General features: G+C 41.9%; 1 protein-coding gene across 1 annotated transcript in view; it reads right to left on the reverse strand.

Moving 5' to 3' along the window:
• The window catches only part of tafa5l (TAFA chemokine like family member 5, like), a 46,229-nt gene that overhangs the window by 3,991 nt on the left and 25,706 nt on the right, over positions 1 to 16,532 (reverse strand). Inside the window, exon 5 of the mRNA XM_076276017.1 lies at positions 524 to 572. Within this exon, the coding sequence (XP_076132132.1) occupies positions 549 to 572 (24 nt within the window). The 3' untranslated portion in view covers positions 524 to 548. The remainder of the gene's footprint in view (positions 1 to 523; positions 573 to 16,532) is intronic.

The following is a 16,532-nucleotide window of genomic DNA, read 5'->3' on the forward strand; positions in this document are numbered from 1 at the left end:
CTTCAGCTCCCCGAGCACGTCCCGAGTCCCGTCATCTCCTTCATCCCCAGCCCAGCCCAGCCTCCTATCGCCACCACCACCACATCCACACACACACCCCATCCCCATCCTCACCACACCACCCCACACCTAACCTCATCGTCTCCTGCGTTGCCGCGCCCCCTTATTCCCCTCTAATCCTGTTCTGCCCCACCACTGATCAGGTAAGCCGCCCCTGACACAGCTTAATCATTGCGACTGCCGAAAATTGGCCCCTGATAAACGATAAGATCTCTATGCTATTTCAGCGCCGTCTCTCTCCCTCTCTCTCTCTCTCTCCCTCCCTCTCTCTCTCACTCGCTTCCACGTTTACATCACTGCTCTCTCTTCAGTTACCCAGCAGGAACGGAGAGCAGCCTGCAGGCTCATCCGTCAGCATATGAGGGGGGGTTGGGGGTGGGTGGAGAGACAGAGAAAGGTACAGGAGAGAGAAGGGGAAAAAAACAACATCTCTTATCACTTATTAAGGCAGAAGCACACTCACCTCCCTGTAGTTTCCGGGGATTCTCTTAAGATGGCTCCTTAGGCAAAGGCTGCGGGAGAGATTCAAAAATTCGTCAGCGTTAGACGTGAAACATGTTGTGTGGTGGTGTCTGGGGAGAACCAAATGCCCTGTAACTCTGTTTATCACCGACCTGCAGCTCAGCTGAGATCCCCAGCACTAATGAGCTTTTAACATGTGGCAGTTCTGACACACGTCTCCAAAGTTAATGAAAAGGATTATCAGCACTTCCTTTATTAACTCTCTTCTCTGGCTGTTCATTTGTGGCTTTGAGATGTCAATATCCTCACTACCAGCCGAAATGAACACCTTTCATTTGGAAGAGATTACTGACACTGTGTCTTTGTCAGGCTTACACACGATTTTACATTTTTTTATTATAAAAACAAAAAGAAGAAATCAGTGATGATACATCTGGTCTCGGATTCCCACCAACTCTGCAGGGCTCCCAAAAATATCAAATATTACTACTTATATTATTACTACTTATATATTTTGGTGTCAAAAGTGGTTTTCACCAAAATGGATTCATAAGACATGCATAATACATGAAACATGATGGGCTTGGCTTAATATAAACAAATGTTGTGCTGTGCTCCCCAAATAGGCTTTGAGATGTAATGTCATGTACTCTGTGTGTGTGTGTGTGTGTGTTAGGGTCTGTCTTTATGGAGGGGGTGGGGGTTGTGTGTGATATGGTAGATGCATGCTTGTGTGAGGGGGTGTTTGTGAAAGGGTTGGGTGTGTATGTGTATGAGGGGTGTTTGTTTTGTGGAGGAGGAACACATTTGTGTGTGTGTGTGTGTATGTGTGTAAGGGGGTATCGTGGAGGAAGGCGTGTGTGTGTGTGTGTGTGTGTAGAGAGAGAGAGAGAGAGAGAGAGTGAGAGACACATCCCCATTGCCATTCCCAGCAGTCTGTTCTCTGGCCCTGAAGCAGTGCTGGGCTGTGTTGAGTTGAGCTGAGTTGAGCTGGTGCTCTGTATTCTGGTGCCCTCGCCGCTGTCTGTCCGAGTGCTGCGCCTGCTATCTGAACAGCACTCCACAGCAGCCCGCTGATCTATGGCTCCTCTCCTCCAACATGTCATCTAAATGCTAAGTACTCGCGCTGCATCGTTAAATCAAAACAAAAAAAAGGAAGACGACGACCGGAGGAAAGAAAGCAAAAGGAGAGACAGAGAGATCGAGCGAGCGAGCGTGCGAGACAGAGGGAGGGAGAGAGAGAGAGGGAGAAAAAGAGAAAGAGAGGGAGAGAAAGCCTATAAGCAAACAATGGAATCTGCCAAGCAGGCCTGAGGTTTCTGATTTGATTTTAGTCCACCAACCCCCCACCCCCCTGGCTCCCTCCTCTCCTGGAATGCCTAGAACATTCTTCAGCTCCAGCGTGTGAGTGGAATCCTGAGAGGCTTTCCCATTACATAAACAGAGAAATGGGAGAGCCAGAGAAAGAGAAAAGTAGATTTTGGTGCGTCAGACATTTGGCTTTTTATCCTCCTTTATTTCCTTCTTTTTTCTTCATCTCTCTCTCCCTCTCCTTCTCTCCCTCTCCTTCTCTCCCTCTCCTTCTCTCCCTCTCCTTCTCTCCCTCTCCTTCTCTCCCTCTCCTTCTCTCCCTCTTAAGAAAAATGCTTTGGCAAAAGGCACCCTGGCTCCGACTATACTGGGGAGCCCTCCAACAATAGAGTCCTTTTTTCTCCGTGCCTCTCTGGATATTGATTGGGTGACACTAAGTCGGGCCGAAAGTGCTGAAGCTGCAGTTGTGGGAAGCACTATTAACCGCTCCCGCTAATTAAAAGGCTAACAAGGTGAGGCTAGCCTCCCGAGAGCCGCGACGCTGGAGATGGATTGGACGCTTCCATCTGTGCCCGGGCCGGCTGACGCTGTGTCCGACCTGGCCGCGCTAAAACCCCATCCCTTTGGCTTTCAGGGACGACAACAGGCCAAGCGGCGCTTATGCAATATTAATACTTGGGGCCAAAAGATTTCCACTGTAAAACATGGTGAAGCAGATAACAAGGGAAAGGCTAAGTACCATAACACCTGCGCTCAGGAGTGTTGGGCCTGGTAAGGCTGCGCCAAAGGTAATGTTAAAGTATTGACACTAAATTAGCACATAATTAAGCCCATCCCTGTCGGGTGTTTTGCCTCATCAGTTGTCCAGGCAACATGGATGTAGTCATAAAATAATAATGATGACATCATAGAATATGGAAATATATATATATATATATATATATATATATATATATATATATATATATATATATATATATATATAAATATATATAAATATATTATTAGGTCATTAGGTATAAGATATGCATTGAGAATCACAAACACAGAAAAAAAAGCTCTACATCTAAACAAATAAGCACCTCACAGTGCACCATATTCCGATCGACAAGATGCAACAAACTGATATGAAGAATGCTCTAGAATCTTCTCTGCCATAAAGGACACGATTATTGACTGCCCTTCAGAAGGGTTCACATACAGTACAGGACATACTCCCGATGACGCCACCTGAGCTGAGCTCTATCACCATGGTGACCGCACACACATATGACACCGCCACCACCTTAAAAAAAGAATCAAAACACATGTCACTCACTCAACCCAGCGTGTGCACTGTGCATGAGGGCCCAGGTAGCGTGCCACACAGCACGTGCATACGGGCACTCTCCCAAATGAACTCCTTCAGCCGCTTTATCATTTGGAGATTGATTTGCGGCGTGCCAAGGGCTGCCCGCGCTGCCAGCCTTACCATGTCAGGAGTCAGAGTCATAAAGACGGCCAAACAAGGCCGAGCACATTTTGATAGAGTACAGTTTCTCTGTTACAGTCCCCGAGTGATGAACGCAGTAGTAGAGAGAGAGAGAGAGAGAGAGAGAGAGAAAGAGAGAGAGAGAGGGGGAGGGAGGGAGGGATCAAAGGAGGGAGAGAGGGAGAAAACACACGAGAGAGAAACAGTGTAAGAAAGACAGGCAATCCTGAGGAAAGGGAAATAGGGAGATGAGAAATGACTAAGGGAGATGAGGACACAAGAGGAGAGAGAGGCTGATAAACAAATACAAGCAGTGTGAGTTAGATAGAAATAAACAGATAGAATGAAGCAGGAGATGGATAGAGGAAACGAGGGAGAGACAGAAAGAGGAAAAGGATGAGGGTGAAAGAGAGACAGATAGCCATTGTGCTGGAGTAACACTGACCATCTTGTCTGGCACAAAGCCTACATAGACGGCCTGGATCAAAGGCCCATTTGATCATTTAGCATATTAATATTTAGATAAACAGCACTACAAACACTGATGGGAAAAATGCAAAAATAACATACGTGTCCATAAAATATTTACTGCATTTGTGTCTGCATGAGACAGACAGAGTGTGAGAGAGAGAGAGAACATACTGCTTCAGAAGCAGCAAGCGCACCCTCTCCATATGAAAGCTTGACATGCGGCGAGCGTTTCACACTGTATTCCCAGCGCTCCGCTTAAATCCCAGCATGAGGACGGCCTTACTGGAGAATAATATGATACATCCTCTGATCCTGCTCTGAAACAATCGCTTCAGACAACTAAAGAGAGCAGAGGAGAGAGAGAGAGAGAGAGAGAGAGAGGAAAAAGGAAAAAAAAGTTTCCACTGAAAATACCCCCCCCCCTGCACACACAACACCCCCCACCTCCCCCAATCCCCCTCACCTCCCCTCCCCATCCCCATCCCTGCCCGCCCTCCCAATACGACGAAAATGAAAATGGCAGTTCAAAGAAAGGCGACGGAAGGCCTTCAGAATGCGACGCAGGCTAAATGCAGTCTAAAGTGACAGGGGAGGGAGCAGTGCTTCCGCGCTCTGCTTCTGACAGACCAGACACGGGGGCTAAAAGTCAGAGGCACACAGAACGGTGGGGGAGAAGAAAAAAAGAAAAGAGAAAAAGGGAAAGAACAGGGGAAAGAGAGCAAGTGGCAGCGGAGAGCAGGGAGATGAACTCGCCCCTTCTTGCCTCGTAGCGAGGCCTGTGGCCTCCAAGGACTAGGTAGACAAACAGCCTGATGAAAAGCTCATGATTTTTTATTTTGTCCAAAAAAGAAACCCCTCTCTTCGCCCCACCACCCACCCCCCTGCTATGCATATCAAGGGCACTACTGCCATCAGTCAGGGGAGAAGAACAAACCTTACAGTTTAATTGTGGAGAAAGGACAACATCCATCTTTCCGCCCTCTCATCCATCTCTATGAAGGCCCAGCCCATTAGAGCATGCACATTACTCACACATGTTGCAAAGCTCCAATCCATAACCTATCACATGCATGGCGACACACTAACAATGACCAGAGACACCCCATTCTCAATGCTCTGAATGTAGATGGAGATTGGGTTTAGGGGGGAGGTGGACATTTTTCAGCCTACACACAGAGAAGAAGACAAATAGCCTCCCCCAAATATACTTAACCTCTAAATCCTTCAATCTTTATAGAAATGTAACACACACACACACACACACACACACACAAGCGCTGTAGTGCTGATGCACACGCACATGCTGATACACACACACACACACACACACACATGTGCACTGATGCACATGGTGATGCACACTCACACACACACTGATACACACACACACACACACACATGCTGACACACACACACACACACGCGCACACACACACACACACACACACACACACACACACACACACACACACACACACACACACACACACATGTATGCTGATACATAAACACACACACACATTCACACACTTATTGTCATGGAATATTACTACTATAAACCATTTTTCACAGTCTGATCCCAATGTAACAAGTCACTCCAAGCATGGGTTTAGTCATATGTGGCTAAAGTCATGGGTCACCTAGCATCCTCTGTTAACATGGAGCATGCTCAACAGACCATGGGAGTGCAGCGGACCAACAGCAAGCATTAAGGCATCATGCAGAAGACCTTACAAAACAAGCTACAAGCTGAACAAAGCTATTTCAGGTTCACAGTGTCATATGGCTTTTTTGTAACTGCATGTACAGCACACAGTTATTTATGGCAGGAAACTGCACAAGCTGAACAGAGGTGCTTTAGTGAACATTTTTTTTTTATTTGCCAATTTATTCAACAACAGCAAGTATTGATACTAGTTTCCAAGTCTGGGGAAGTTGTTTGATTCAATGTTTGTCATGCTGTCATGATGTTCCCGACACAGCTAATAGATAGGAAGAGAGACTCGTCAGTACCCTACAGCTCATTCTGTCATATATCAGGGTACTGCAGGTTGTCTGCATCAGAATCATATGCTAATTAGGGCTCCATGAACCACAGCATCATGTGGCATAAACAAATCATAAAGACATGTAAATGAGACACATCGCTTTTTATGTCTGTCTATTATGGTCTCGTAAGAATGTATGCCAGAGGCCAGGACTTTTGTTCTGCCATTGACTTATTTCTGCAGAAATCTGAAATCCTATTTAATTAAGTAAAGTAAAGTAAAGTACACTTTATTGTCCCCAAGGGGAAATTTGTCTTGGGCTTCACGATCACGGCATCACACATACACAGCTCATACATAGGCAATTAAAGAAAGAAAAAAAAACAACAGTTACACATACAGCTCCACAACAGTTACACATACAGCTCCACACCAAAAAAATACTGCACACTGGATAACATATAGGTAGCCAGCTACCTATCATTGAGCATCTTTATGGCAGTTGGGATAAAGGAGTTTTTGTATTTATTTAATCTGCAGTTTGGTACTCTAAAGCGTCTACCTGAGGGTAGGAGGGCAAACTCCTCGTACAGGATGTGTGTGGGGTCTTTTCAGTGCCTCCCTGAGGACTGACTTTTCATAGAGTGCCTGCATGTAGCCCTGGTCTGGATGACCTACAATCTTCAGGGCAGTTTTGACCAGACGCCCCAACTTGGACTTTAACTGAACTGTCAGATTGCCATACCAGGTCTGCATGCCATACTGTATCACGCTCTCTAAGATCATCTGGAAAAATAAAAACAAGAGCCTGCTACTGACACCATACAGCCTCAATCTTCTCAGTAAATATATCCTCTGCTGGAGCTTAGAACAGAGACTTTCTATATAGACATGCCATGTGAGTGAGCAGTCCATAAAAACACCAAGGTATTTATATGAAGAGACCTGACGTATGGGAGTGTTAGAAAATTGATTTAGAAACTGCTCTAGGGTCAAAGATAATTTCCTCAGTCTTCTTTACATTCACAACTAGATGGTGAGCATCACACCAATCTACAAACTGCTTGATTTCTGAATGGTAAGATGCTGTGTCTTGATCCCTATATAATAGGCTCAAGATGGCAGTGTCATCTGAAAATTTAACAATGTAGTTATGTGGGTGTTTACTCACACAATCATTTGTGTAGATGGTAAAGAGGACTGTTGTTGTTGTTCTCAACCTATAGGGGCGGAGCCAGACATTGTAAACATTCGGGGCTTAGCCCATTTTTTTTTTTTTTAAATAACCCCTTAAATAATGACTTTTAGTGAATTTTGTGTAAACTAATGGACACATTGAGACTTAAAAAATGTGAAACTAACATTCAACAGATTCAAGGTATCTGACTGGCACACTGTGTAAAATTATAGTTTTGGGTCTTTCAAGAGGCAATATCTGTTCATATCTGTTTAGCATGTACTTAGTTAATTAAGCGTTTCTTATGGTTTGTATATTATAGTATTTGTTTATTTTCATTAGGCTATTGTTTGATATGACATTATTGTTTATTATTGCTATTCTCCTTGTTCCTCTTCCCTGATCTCATCTGTTTGACAAATATATAGAATATCTTATACTAGGCTATAATATACATAATATTATGATATAATTACAGTATGGCCAGTCATCATGATACAAGGGTATTTTAGAAGGAATGCATTATCATCTTGACATAGGCGTTTCTAAATTATATTAATTTTGTAATTTAGGTCCATAAAATCAAGCACCTAGATTATGAATGCAGACTGCATGGTGCTTGATTAACACACTTATGGAAAGGGCCATCATTGTAATGTTTTTTTTTAGTTAATAATTAGTTAGGCAGCCACAATAACATAACTTTTATATTTATGTGGACTCTTGGATTATAAGATCTGTGGTGGTGGATAGGATATCAACAAGGTTTTAAGGTAGGCTAACAGTTAACATTCTTTTGTGCAACATATGACACTGAAAAGTTGACATGGGCAGATAACTGTTAATGGGTTTTTCTGACATTTCAAAACAGTGTAGCCTAATTTATTACAAGACGAGGATCACTTTGTTTTGGGAGCTGGAATTTCTTATTCTGCAGTAGGCTTAGCTAGCCTATGAGAGTACTGAATTTGCCTTTTCCGCCGACGAACGAGGACATTTAACGTTAACGTTAAGCATTTAGGGAGCTAGCCAAGTAGCCTAACGTTAGCCTGCCTAACTGACTGAAAGCTCTTAACGTGAAATCACCAACCTGAAACAAAACCATCCGTCAGTTCACTGGGCGATGCTGTTGCTTGAACGGAGCTGGGTGGTCTTTTGAAAAACTTTCTAATATCCATAACTTCAACAACATGTACACAAAGTGTTTTATCACAGACTGTAAAAGTGACAGACTTCTGACAGAGGCTTTTTGGAACACCGAAGCCATGACGTAGCGTTGTCAAGGCAGCATTTTCACTGGATCTAAACAAATCAATCTAACCATTGAAATCACCATAGCGGATAGCCCAGAGACCTGGCATAGATCGTGTACCAAGTCAAATTATTTTTCAATATTGGGCTTTGAAAATAAGGGATATATTTCCTCAGTAATAGAGCATTTTGTGACATTTATAGAGAAACCGAGTGGAAATTATATTGGAAATAAGAGTTGCCGGGAATTTAAAACACTAAAAAAAGATTCGGGGCTTTTGAAAAAAGATTCGGGGCTTAAGCCCCCTAAGCCACCCCCTAGCTCCGCCACTGCCTGTCTCCTTACAAAAAAAAAACGTATAAAAATGATTGAGTTGTCCAGAACAATCGTTATGTTATGTAACATAATATATAATGTAAAATCGTATCACCATATAGTACATTTACATACCATAACATGTTTTGTATACCACATTGAAACTTATATTCGTTTCAGGGCTGTTATCCTTTTTATTGTTCTGAGAATCTCCAAGCTACAATCTCTCAACAGTGCTTTGAAACTAATAGTCATGTTATGTTAGACTAATGCCAAGACCATCATCCCAGACCAAACAAATCAGCTAAGCTGAACATTATTTGTTTGGTTAAAACAGTTATGGTAACTGGAATCTGTGTTTCTAAGTAGTGTATTGTTTTCTGGTACTTTCTAGGCACATGCGGGTCAGACTTCCTTTAGGGAGGCTTTCCTCTACAGACCACAAATTAACCAATGGGCCTTTCAAACAGCCAAACTGATGTTGCCATTAGCTACCATTTACCTAAAATGTTCTGGTTGACAGGCAGATATCACACTAGGAGCACTAACGATGACAAGTGAAATAAGGGCCTCATTTAACCTCATTACCTCCTGCACCTGTGTTCTTCAATTTGCCATCACTATTTTACCTGGGCGCTGCCGTCAGCCTGGGATGCTTCACACTGTCATCATATGCCAGCAGCAGTCAGGGCAAACGGACGCGGTGCCATGCCAGGCTGCTCCCCCTGCCATCATGTGTATGCCTTATGCAAAGCTCCGAGACCAATTCCAGAAAAAAAAACATTTTGTTGCATTTTGTCAGGTTAACATGATGGGTCTATTTGTTTTACTGAGTCATACACAAAGCCATTGGTTCGCTGACACAGTGGGCCATGATTTCAATGATGAATGAACTCAGGCAATTATTAGAGTGTCTCGTATATGATCTAAAGCTATTTTGTGCTGTCAAAAACAGGTATACCTCACACTGGAGGATATATTTTTTCTGACCTTATTTGCGTGAACAACATGTTTTGCAGTTTGCTTCTTCAGGTTCACGTTCACAGTCAATCTGACACCCGCAGGTGAAATAGGTGGTAACATCATCACATGACCGCACCAGACCCAGTGAGAGTACTCCACACTATAACACAACTGACCCACAAAACCAAAGATTACAATAAATGTCGTCAATCAACATCAATATCCTGCATATTTTAGCCTGCATATACATATAGAAAGGCATTTCCAAAAATCTTAAGCTTATCTGCATCCAAAAATATATATTGCATGTACAAAAATACAATAGATTTTCATTTAGGCCATTTAGTTCAGGCAAATTCAAATTAATTTCAAAAGAAACTTGTAATACAAAAAGTTACTTTTCATGTATACTTTCACTATGTAAAGTTTTATTGTGGTAGGAGTAAAGGAAACAATTAAGCCTATTTGGTTGTATTTTGGGCATATTCGATTAGTGTATAGCTCATTTGCATATTACAATTCATTTTCTAAGAAACTTGTAAAACAAACATTTTTACTTTTCATGGGTACTTTAATTGTGTAAAGTTTCATTTTGATAGGAGTAAAGGAATAAAATAGCCCAATTGGGGTGTATTGTTGCCTGGTCTTATTGGCACACATCTTGGATGGATGAGAATTTAACATATTTCCTCAACTAGGATTTCTTAGGACTTTTAGGGCCCGTCCCAATACCTGCCCTACCCCTAAAATTTTTGCCCTAACCCTCGTTTTTGCACATGCACGTGTAGGGCTAGGGTGTCCCATTACTGTAGGGAGCAAGGGGAAGTGCTATTTTTCCCTTAAAATCAACCCTCAAAATATAGCCAGGACCGATGCAGGCTTAAAACGAAGTGGGAGATAAAATTACCCAGGATACCGTGCGAGCTCAGCGAGCTGGCCAAATTTTTCATATATTTTCGTAAATAAGCACATTAAAATTTCGTAATATGTTGGAATATATTAGTTTGATGCACATCTGATGGACTCTTGAGTTTTGAACACTAATGTTAGAAAATATCTCACGAAGCTATCTGACGATGTTCATGATATCTGCTGAGTGCTTTGAGAGAGTCTGCCCATCAAATAACGTTATATATCTGATCTGGGTAGTTTCGTCAATATTTAAGGTGTGTGTTCTGGCGTTCACATGAACACGAATATCTTTGTTGATTAACCAGACGTAGATAAACCAGCAAAGCCCACACAACAATGACCGCTGGAACAGGCATGTTCCTGAATGGAAATAGTAGCAGGCTACAACCGGTAGATACAGTACGTCAGCGCTGCGCGTGACGTAGGTGAGCACATTCGCTACGCTAATTTGCATATAGATCTTCACCTCCACTTCCCTTGTCGAGGGGGCTTTAATGTTGAGGGCAATCAAAAGCAAGTGGAAGTTTTAAGGGGGGAGAAATGGGACGGGCCCTTTATATGTTGTCCTGTGGACACCTCATAGAAATGATCTAAGCTGCAAAAAATTATTTTACAATTAGTCTGTCGTAAAACGCTACTTTGCCTGGACTAATTACCCATATCAACCCCCAACAATTAATTTACATAGAAAAATATACTCTATACAAAAATATACTCTATTTACAAAAATATACTCCATATACACACCTTATCCTAAAAACACACTTAGATCAAGTAGGCCTACCTCATTCAGACCATATGGTTCGGCCGCAACATTAGTTTTTATGAACAGCTACCCCAGTTGAGAAATACATGAAGGAAAGGGATGCATTGCTACTTAAAGGCACACTATGCAGGTTTTTTAGCTTAATATGCAAGTTTTTTCGCTTAATTTACCTTCCTTTAACTCATTGAGTGCCTTCCTGCCCATACGTTGAGTGCCAACGTGTATGTTATTAGCTTTTTTTTAAATTACTAAACTAGACACTCTAACACACCTTACACACTCTAACACACCTTACACACTCTAACACACTCAGTTAACTCAGAGTAAGTGGTAAACCTCCTAATAGAAGAGCTGTATGGCTTCATTCTCCTGACTAAACAATGCCATAGGGCTCTTGTTGTAGGAGGTTTACCACTTACTCTGAGTTAACTTACCCAGGTTTTTCACTAAACCATGTACTTGGAATACCCCCCTGGTCTCATTAAAGATTCCTGGTTTCCCAAGGTTACCTCATCTCGTCTTGTCTTGACTTGCGCTTCGGTCCAGCTCTCCCCAACTAACCGTGACAGTTTTGAAGTTGCTGGATGATTTATATATACCAGAAAAGTCTTTCCTTGTAACTTTTGGTCATGAGGGTGGATTGGAGGCCATGAATTTTTACCTTACATCTACATGATGATGCTTTCCCAATTGAATTACTGATGTTGATGACGAGGTTTATTTTAAAGTCCAACTATTTCATGTTAAATAACAAATACTTTTTACAGACCCAAGGAACAAGCATGGGTTCTCCATTTGCCCCCAATTATGCCAATTTATTTATGGGTTTGTGGGAATACCGGCATGTTTTCAATAACAACCCTTTTAAAGACAATATCCTGTTTTTTAAGCAATTTATTGATGACATTTTGGTAATATTTGTGGTTTCTGAAGAACAATTGTTGAAGTTTAATGATCATATCAATGGTACTCATCCATCTTTCTGCTTCACTATGGAACTGAGAGAAAGTGGAATAGAACATTATGCATTATGTCCAATATTCCAATATGTGGTTTAATGTTCTGCATTTCTCATTAGTGGGTCACTTTGATACTAAAAGTATGATTCTATGTAATGACTGTATGATATATGTACTGTCCCTGTGTATATCTGTGTGTGACTGTATTTAGAGATAAGCAGGAATATTATGACTTTGCAGTGTTTCACTGTTCTGCATGGCTACGTCAGTAGCTATCTGCTCCGGATTGCCAGGCTGCCACTAATCAGGGTCTGATTCAGTGTAGTCCACGTGAGATGGGATGACCAACGCCATCTCCCGTCAGCCTGGAAGGATACTTAAACCCTAACTATTTCCTTGTCTAGTTAGAGCAGCTGATGGATCTTTAGGTGAAGTCATGCTGTCTCTCCCTTGATGCGCATCATTGTAAATAAACTCTGTTCCTGATTTTTTATACTATTGGTCTGACTGAGTCTCTATTAAATCTATGGTATTAAAATTACCATCAGAACATAGTTGTGACAAAATACATTTTCTTGACCTACAGATAACTGTCAATGCAAACAGGAAATTAGAGACATCGCACTTTAGAAAGAGTACTGATAGGAATACTATCTTGCATGCATCAAGTTACCATCCTGACCATACCATTAAACACATTCCATATGGACAGTTTATAAGATTGAAAAGAATATGCAGTGACGAAAATTATTACGAAATTAAAGTCAAAGAAATGTCCCAACGCTTCATTCAAAGAGGATATGATCAGACCCTCATCGACCAAACGATTGAAAAGGCCAACAAAAGAGAAAGGAAAGACTTATTGGATCCGTTGCCTAAACATTCAGAAAGTAGACAGGTAACCTTTGTGTCGGAATATTGTACAGCTTCCAAACAGATTAAACAAATTGTAAACACACATTGGTAAGTTTTAAAATGTGACCCCAGCCTTAGTCACCTGTCCTCTTTAAAACGCTTCTGTTTTAAAAGAGGCAAAAACATTAAAGACATGGTGGTCAGCTCGACATTTCAGGAATCCCCTAAGAAGAACTGGCTTGCCCAACAGGTATATGACAATTATAGATGTGGGAAATGTTCAAATACATTTGACACAAAATCTTTTAGCCACCCCACATTCTGGCAAGAAATATGAAATTAAAGATTTTACTAATTGCCTCTCAACTCATGTGATCTATATGTTAAAGGAAAATTCCAGTATTTAGCACTTTGAGTCCCTTTTCTGGTTTGTTTTGGATGAACTAGACTGGTGGACACCGAAATTTTGATGACTGGTCCTGTCTTGACTTTTCTGACTTGTTTTGAATCACCTTTACTGCTTCAGAGTGGCTGCCTACAGGCATGCACAAACATGCCCTTTAAACAACCCTTAAAGGTGCCATGTGTAAGAATTGAGGTAAAAATATCCCAAAAAATGAGCTACAGGCATCAAAAGAATGAGAAGAAATAAGGGCGATGATGTCATTAAAAAAGTACACTGTATAGTGCTGCAGAGATATCAACCTGAATTAGCATGCTAAATTACTAGCCACAGCCCGACAGGTGTATACTCTTTGGTTCAAGTACGCCCACAAGCCGTGCAAGTTATTAGTGTATTGCAGTTTGGCTGGCGGATATGTTGCCCGCATACCGCCTCCCATGGCCGAAACTGGTATTATGACACCTGTCGGGCTGTGGCTAGTAATTTAGCATGCTAATACCTGAATTCTTACACATGGCACCTTTAACGTTCATTTTCAAAACTGAGTGGTTAGTGGTATTCGTTGATTATTAAAATCAAATATATCGGTGCAATGTATGATTTCCAGCCGTCTTATTTGCTATTGTGGAACTATTTTTTCAGACACCTCACAACCGCGTATAAACTTCCGCTCAATATTTGAGCCTGAAGCATAGACAGTAAAAGAAGGTCTCGCGGAAAGACTACAACCTACACTACAAATGTAAACAGCCCCCTTTTCCGTTTCCAGTGGCGCAGTAATATCAACGTGCAATGAGTCTTTCAACAGAAATCAATGGGATTTTACAAAATGCCAAATAAAACACTACAGAAACTGTGTAACACCACTAACCACTCGGTGAGTTGCACAGTTTTGAAAACCAACGTTAAGGGTTGTTTTAGGACATGTTTGTGCATGCCTGTAGGCAAGTCAAAGATTCAAACGAGTCAGAAAAAGTCGAGACAGGACCAATCATCAAAATTTCGGTGTCCACCACTCTAGTTCATCCAAAACAAACCAGAAAAGGGACTCAAAGTGCTAAATACCGGAATTTTCCTTTAAAATGTCCTTGTGGACTAATGTTCATAAGCCAAACAAAACGCAATTTAAAATTAAGAATTTCGGAACATAAAGCAGCAATCAGAAATGGTAATGTTGATTATGCAATTGCAAGGCATTACAGAGATAAGAATCATGGACCAGCCACTACCCTCAAATGTATAGGTATTGAGAGGATCAAACCCCAACCACGAGAAGGTAATTTAATCAAACAACCTTTGCAGAGAGAGGCTTTTTGGATACATGAACTCAACACAGTAGAACCATATGGTCTGAATGAGATACTTGATTTAAGTGTATTCTTGGGATAAGATGTGTACTGGTATCTGGAGTATATTTTTGTAAATAGAGTATATTTTTGTATAGAGTATGTTTTTCTATGTAAATTAATTGTTGGGGGTTGATTTGGGTAATGGCCTAAATGAAAATCTATTGTATTTTTGTACATGCAGTATATATTTTTGGATGCAAATAAGCTTAGGATTTTTGGAAATGACATAGCCTTCCTATATGTATATGCAGGCTAAAATATGCAGGATATTGATGTTGATGTTAAGGGCACTTAATCATGCCCTTGCCTGGAATTACTTTAAATATACGATAAGTGTATGGAAATGGTTTGAACCATAGTGATGAAAACAATACTCTTTTTGCTTTGTTGTTTCTTTTCTACTAAAGAATAGAGGAGAAGAGAGGAGAGGAGAACAGAGGAGAGGAGAACAGAGGAGCAGAGAAGAGAGGAGAGGAGAACAGAGGAGAGGAGAAGAGAGGAGAGGAGAGGAGAACAGAGGAGAAGAGAGGAGAGGAGAGCAGAGAAGAGAGGAGAGGAGAACAGAGGAGAGGAGAACAGAGGAGAAGAGAAGAGAACAGAGGAGAGGAGAACAGAGAAGAGAATAGAAGACAGGAGAGGATAGGAGAACAGATGAGAGGAGATGATAGGAGAGGAGATGAGAGCAGAGGGGAGTGAAGGAGACAGTGAGCCTTCTGCCTGCCTGCTTAATGGAGTTGAAGTCCAGCACTTGCTTTGGGTGCACTGAGGCACACTGAGGCGACTGACAGACTTAACACTTGAGCAGCACTTGCACGACCACTGGACTGACACACACACACACACACACACACACACACACACACACACACACACACACACACACACACACACACACACAAAGAAGAGAAAATAAGAAGACATGGTTGCTGAGTACTCCCACGCTGTCACTGAAGTCTGGACTTCTCTGTTGTCTGTGTGTGTGTGTGTGTGTGTGCACGTGTGTGTGTGTGTGTGTGTGCATTGTGCAAGTAAATGAATACTAAACAGCGCGGGACAGCCAAAATACACAATCTAATTGGATTTTGAGATAATAATTGGATTCGAAGAAACTCTGTGAATTAGTTTGACCCAGCAAGCTAAAATAATGCAGACGCAGTGATGTGTCTGGCTGTGCCTGGCCTGGAATGATGTCTGAAGTTCAGCTGGCTTGTTTCTAGGCCTTTGCTCTCTCTCGCCACTACTTCACATCCCTAAATGAACAGATAAGGACTCAACCACGGGACTTAAAGCCATGGTGTTTTTTTTTAATTTTTTATATAATGTTCACGTTTCATTGCTCTCTAATGTGAGGCCAAGCAAAAAGTCAATGTATCTCATTAGAAAGGAGGACAGAGCTTCGTTTAGAAAAGCTTTTGGTCCAAAGAGGGACAGATAGAGGGGGAGAGGAAAGGAGGGAAAGAGAGAGAGAGAAAATAAAATCAGACGACCTCCAGAGCCAAATTCGTTTGGCTTAATAAAAAGATTCAACAAAAGAAAGAAGGGGAGGGAGAGAGGGAGGGAAGGAGAGAGGGAGGGAGGGAGAGAAAAAGGGAGGGAGGCAAAAAGAAAAGAGAGGTTGGAAAGGGTATTGACACTCCAAAGGATTGCCAATTCTCCTCCGTGTCAGATATTTAGTCCCGTCTAACAGGCTGGCTGAGAGCAAACACTATGGTACGTGAGCTGAAACCGGCGCGTGCGAGAGAGAGAGCAGCGGGAGGTGCTTCTTCTTCAGACGGCAGGCAATACTCGGCGACCCGTCTGATCACCCTGTCTCCTGTT

Source organism: Alosa pseudoharengus, unplaced genomic scaffold (assembly GCF_046254945.1).
Source record: "Alosa pseudoharengus isolate Yale_2024_CS ecotype anadromous, Long Island Sound unplaced genomic scaffold, YU_APseudo_1.1 YU_APseudo_1.1_scf_9, whole genome shotgun sequence".
NCBI lineage: Eukaryota > Metazoa > Chordata > Actinopteri > Clupeiformes > Clupeidae > Alosa > Alosa pseudoharengus.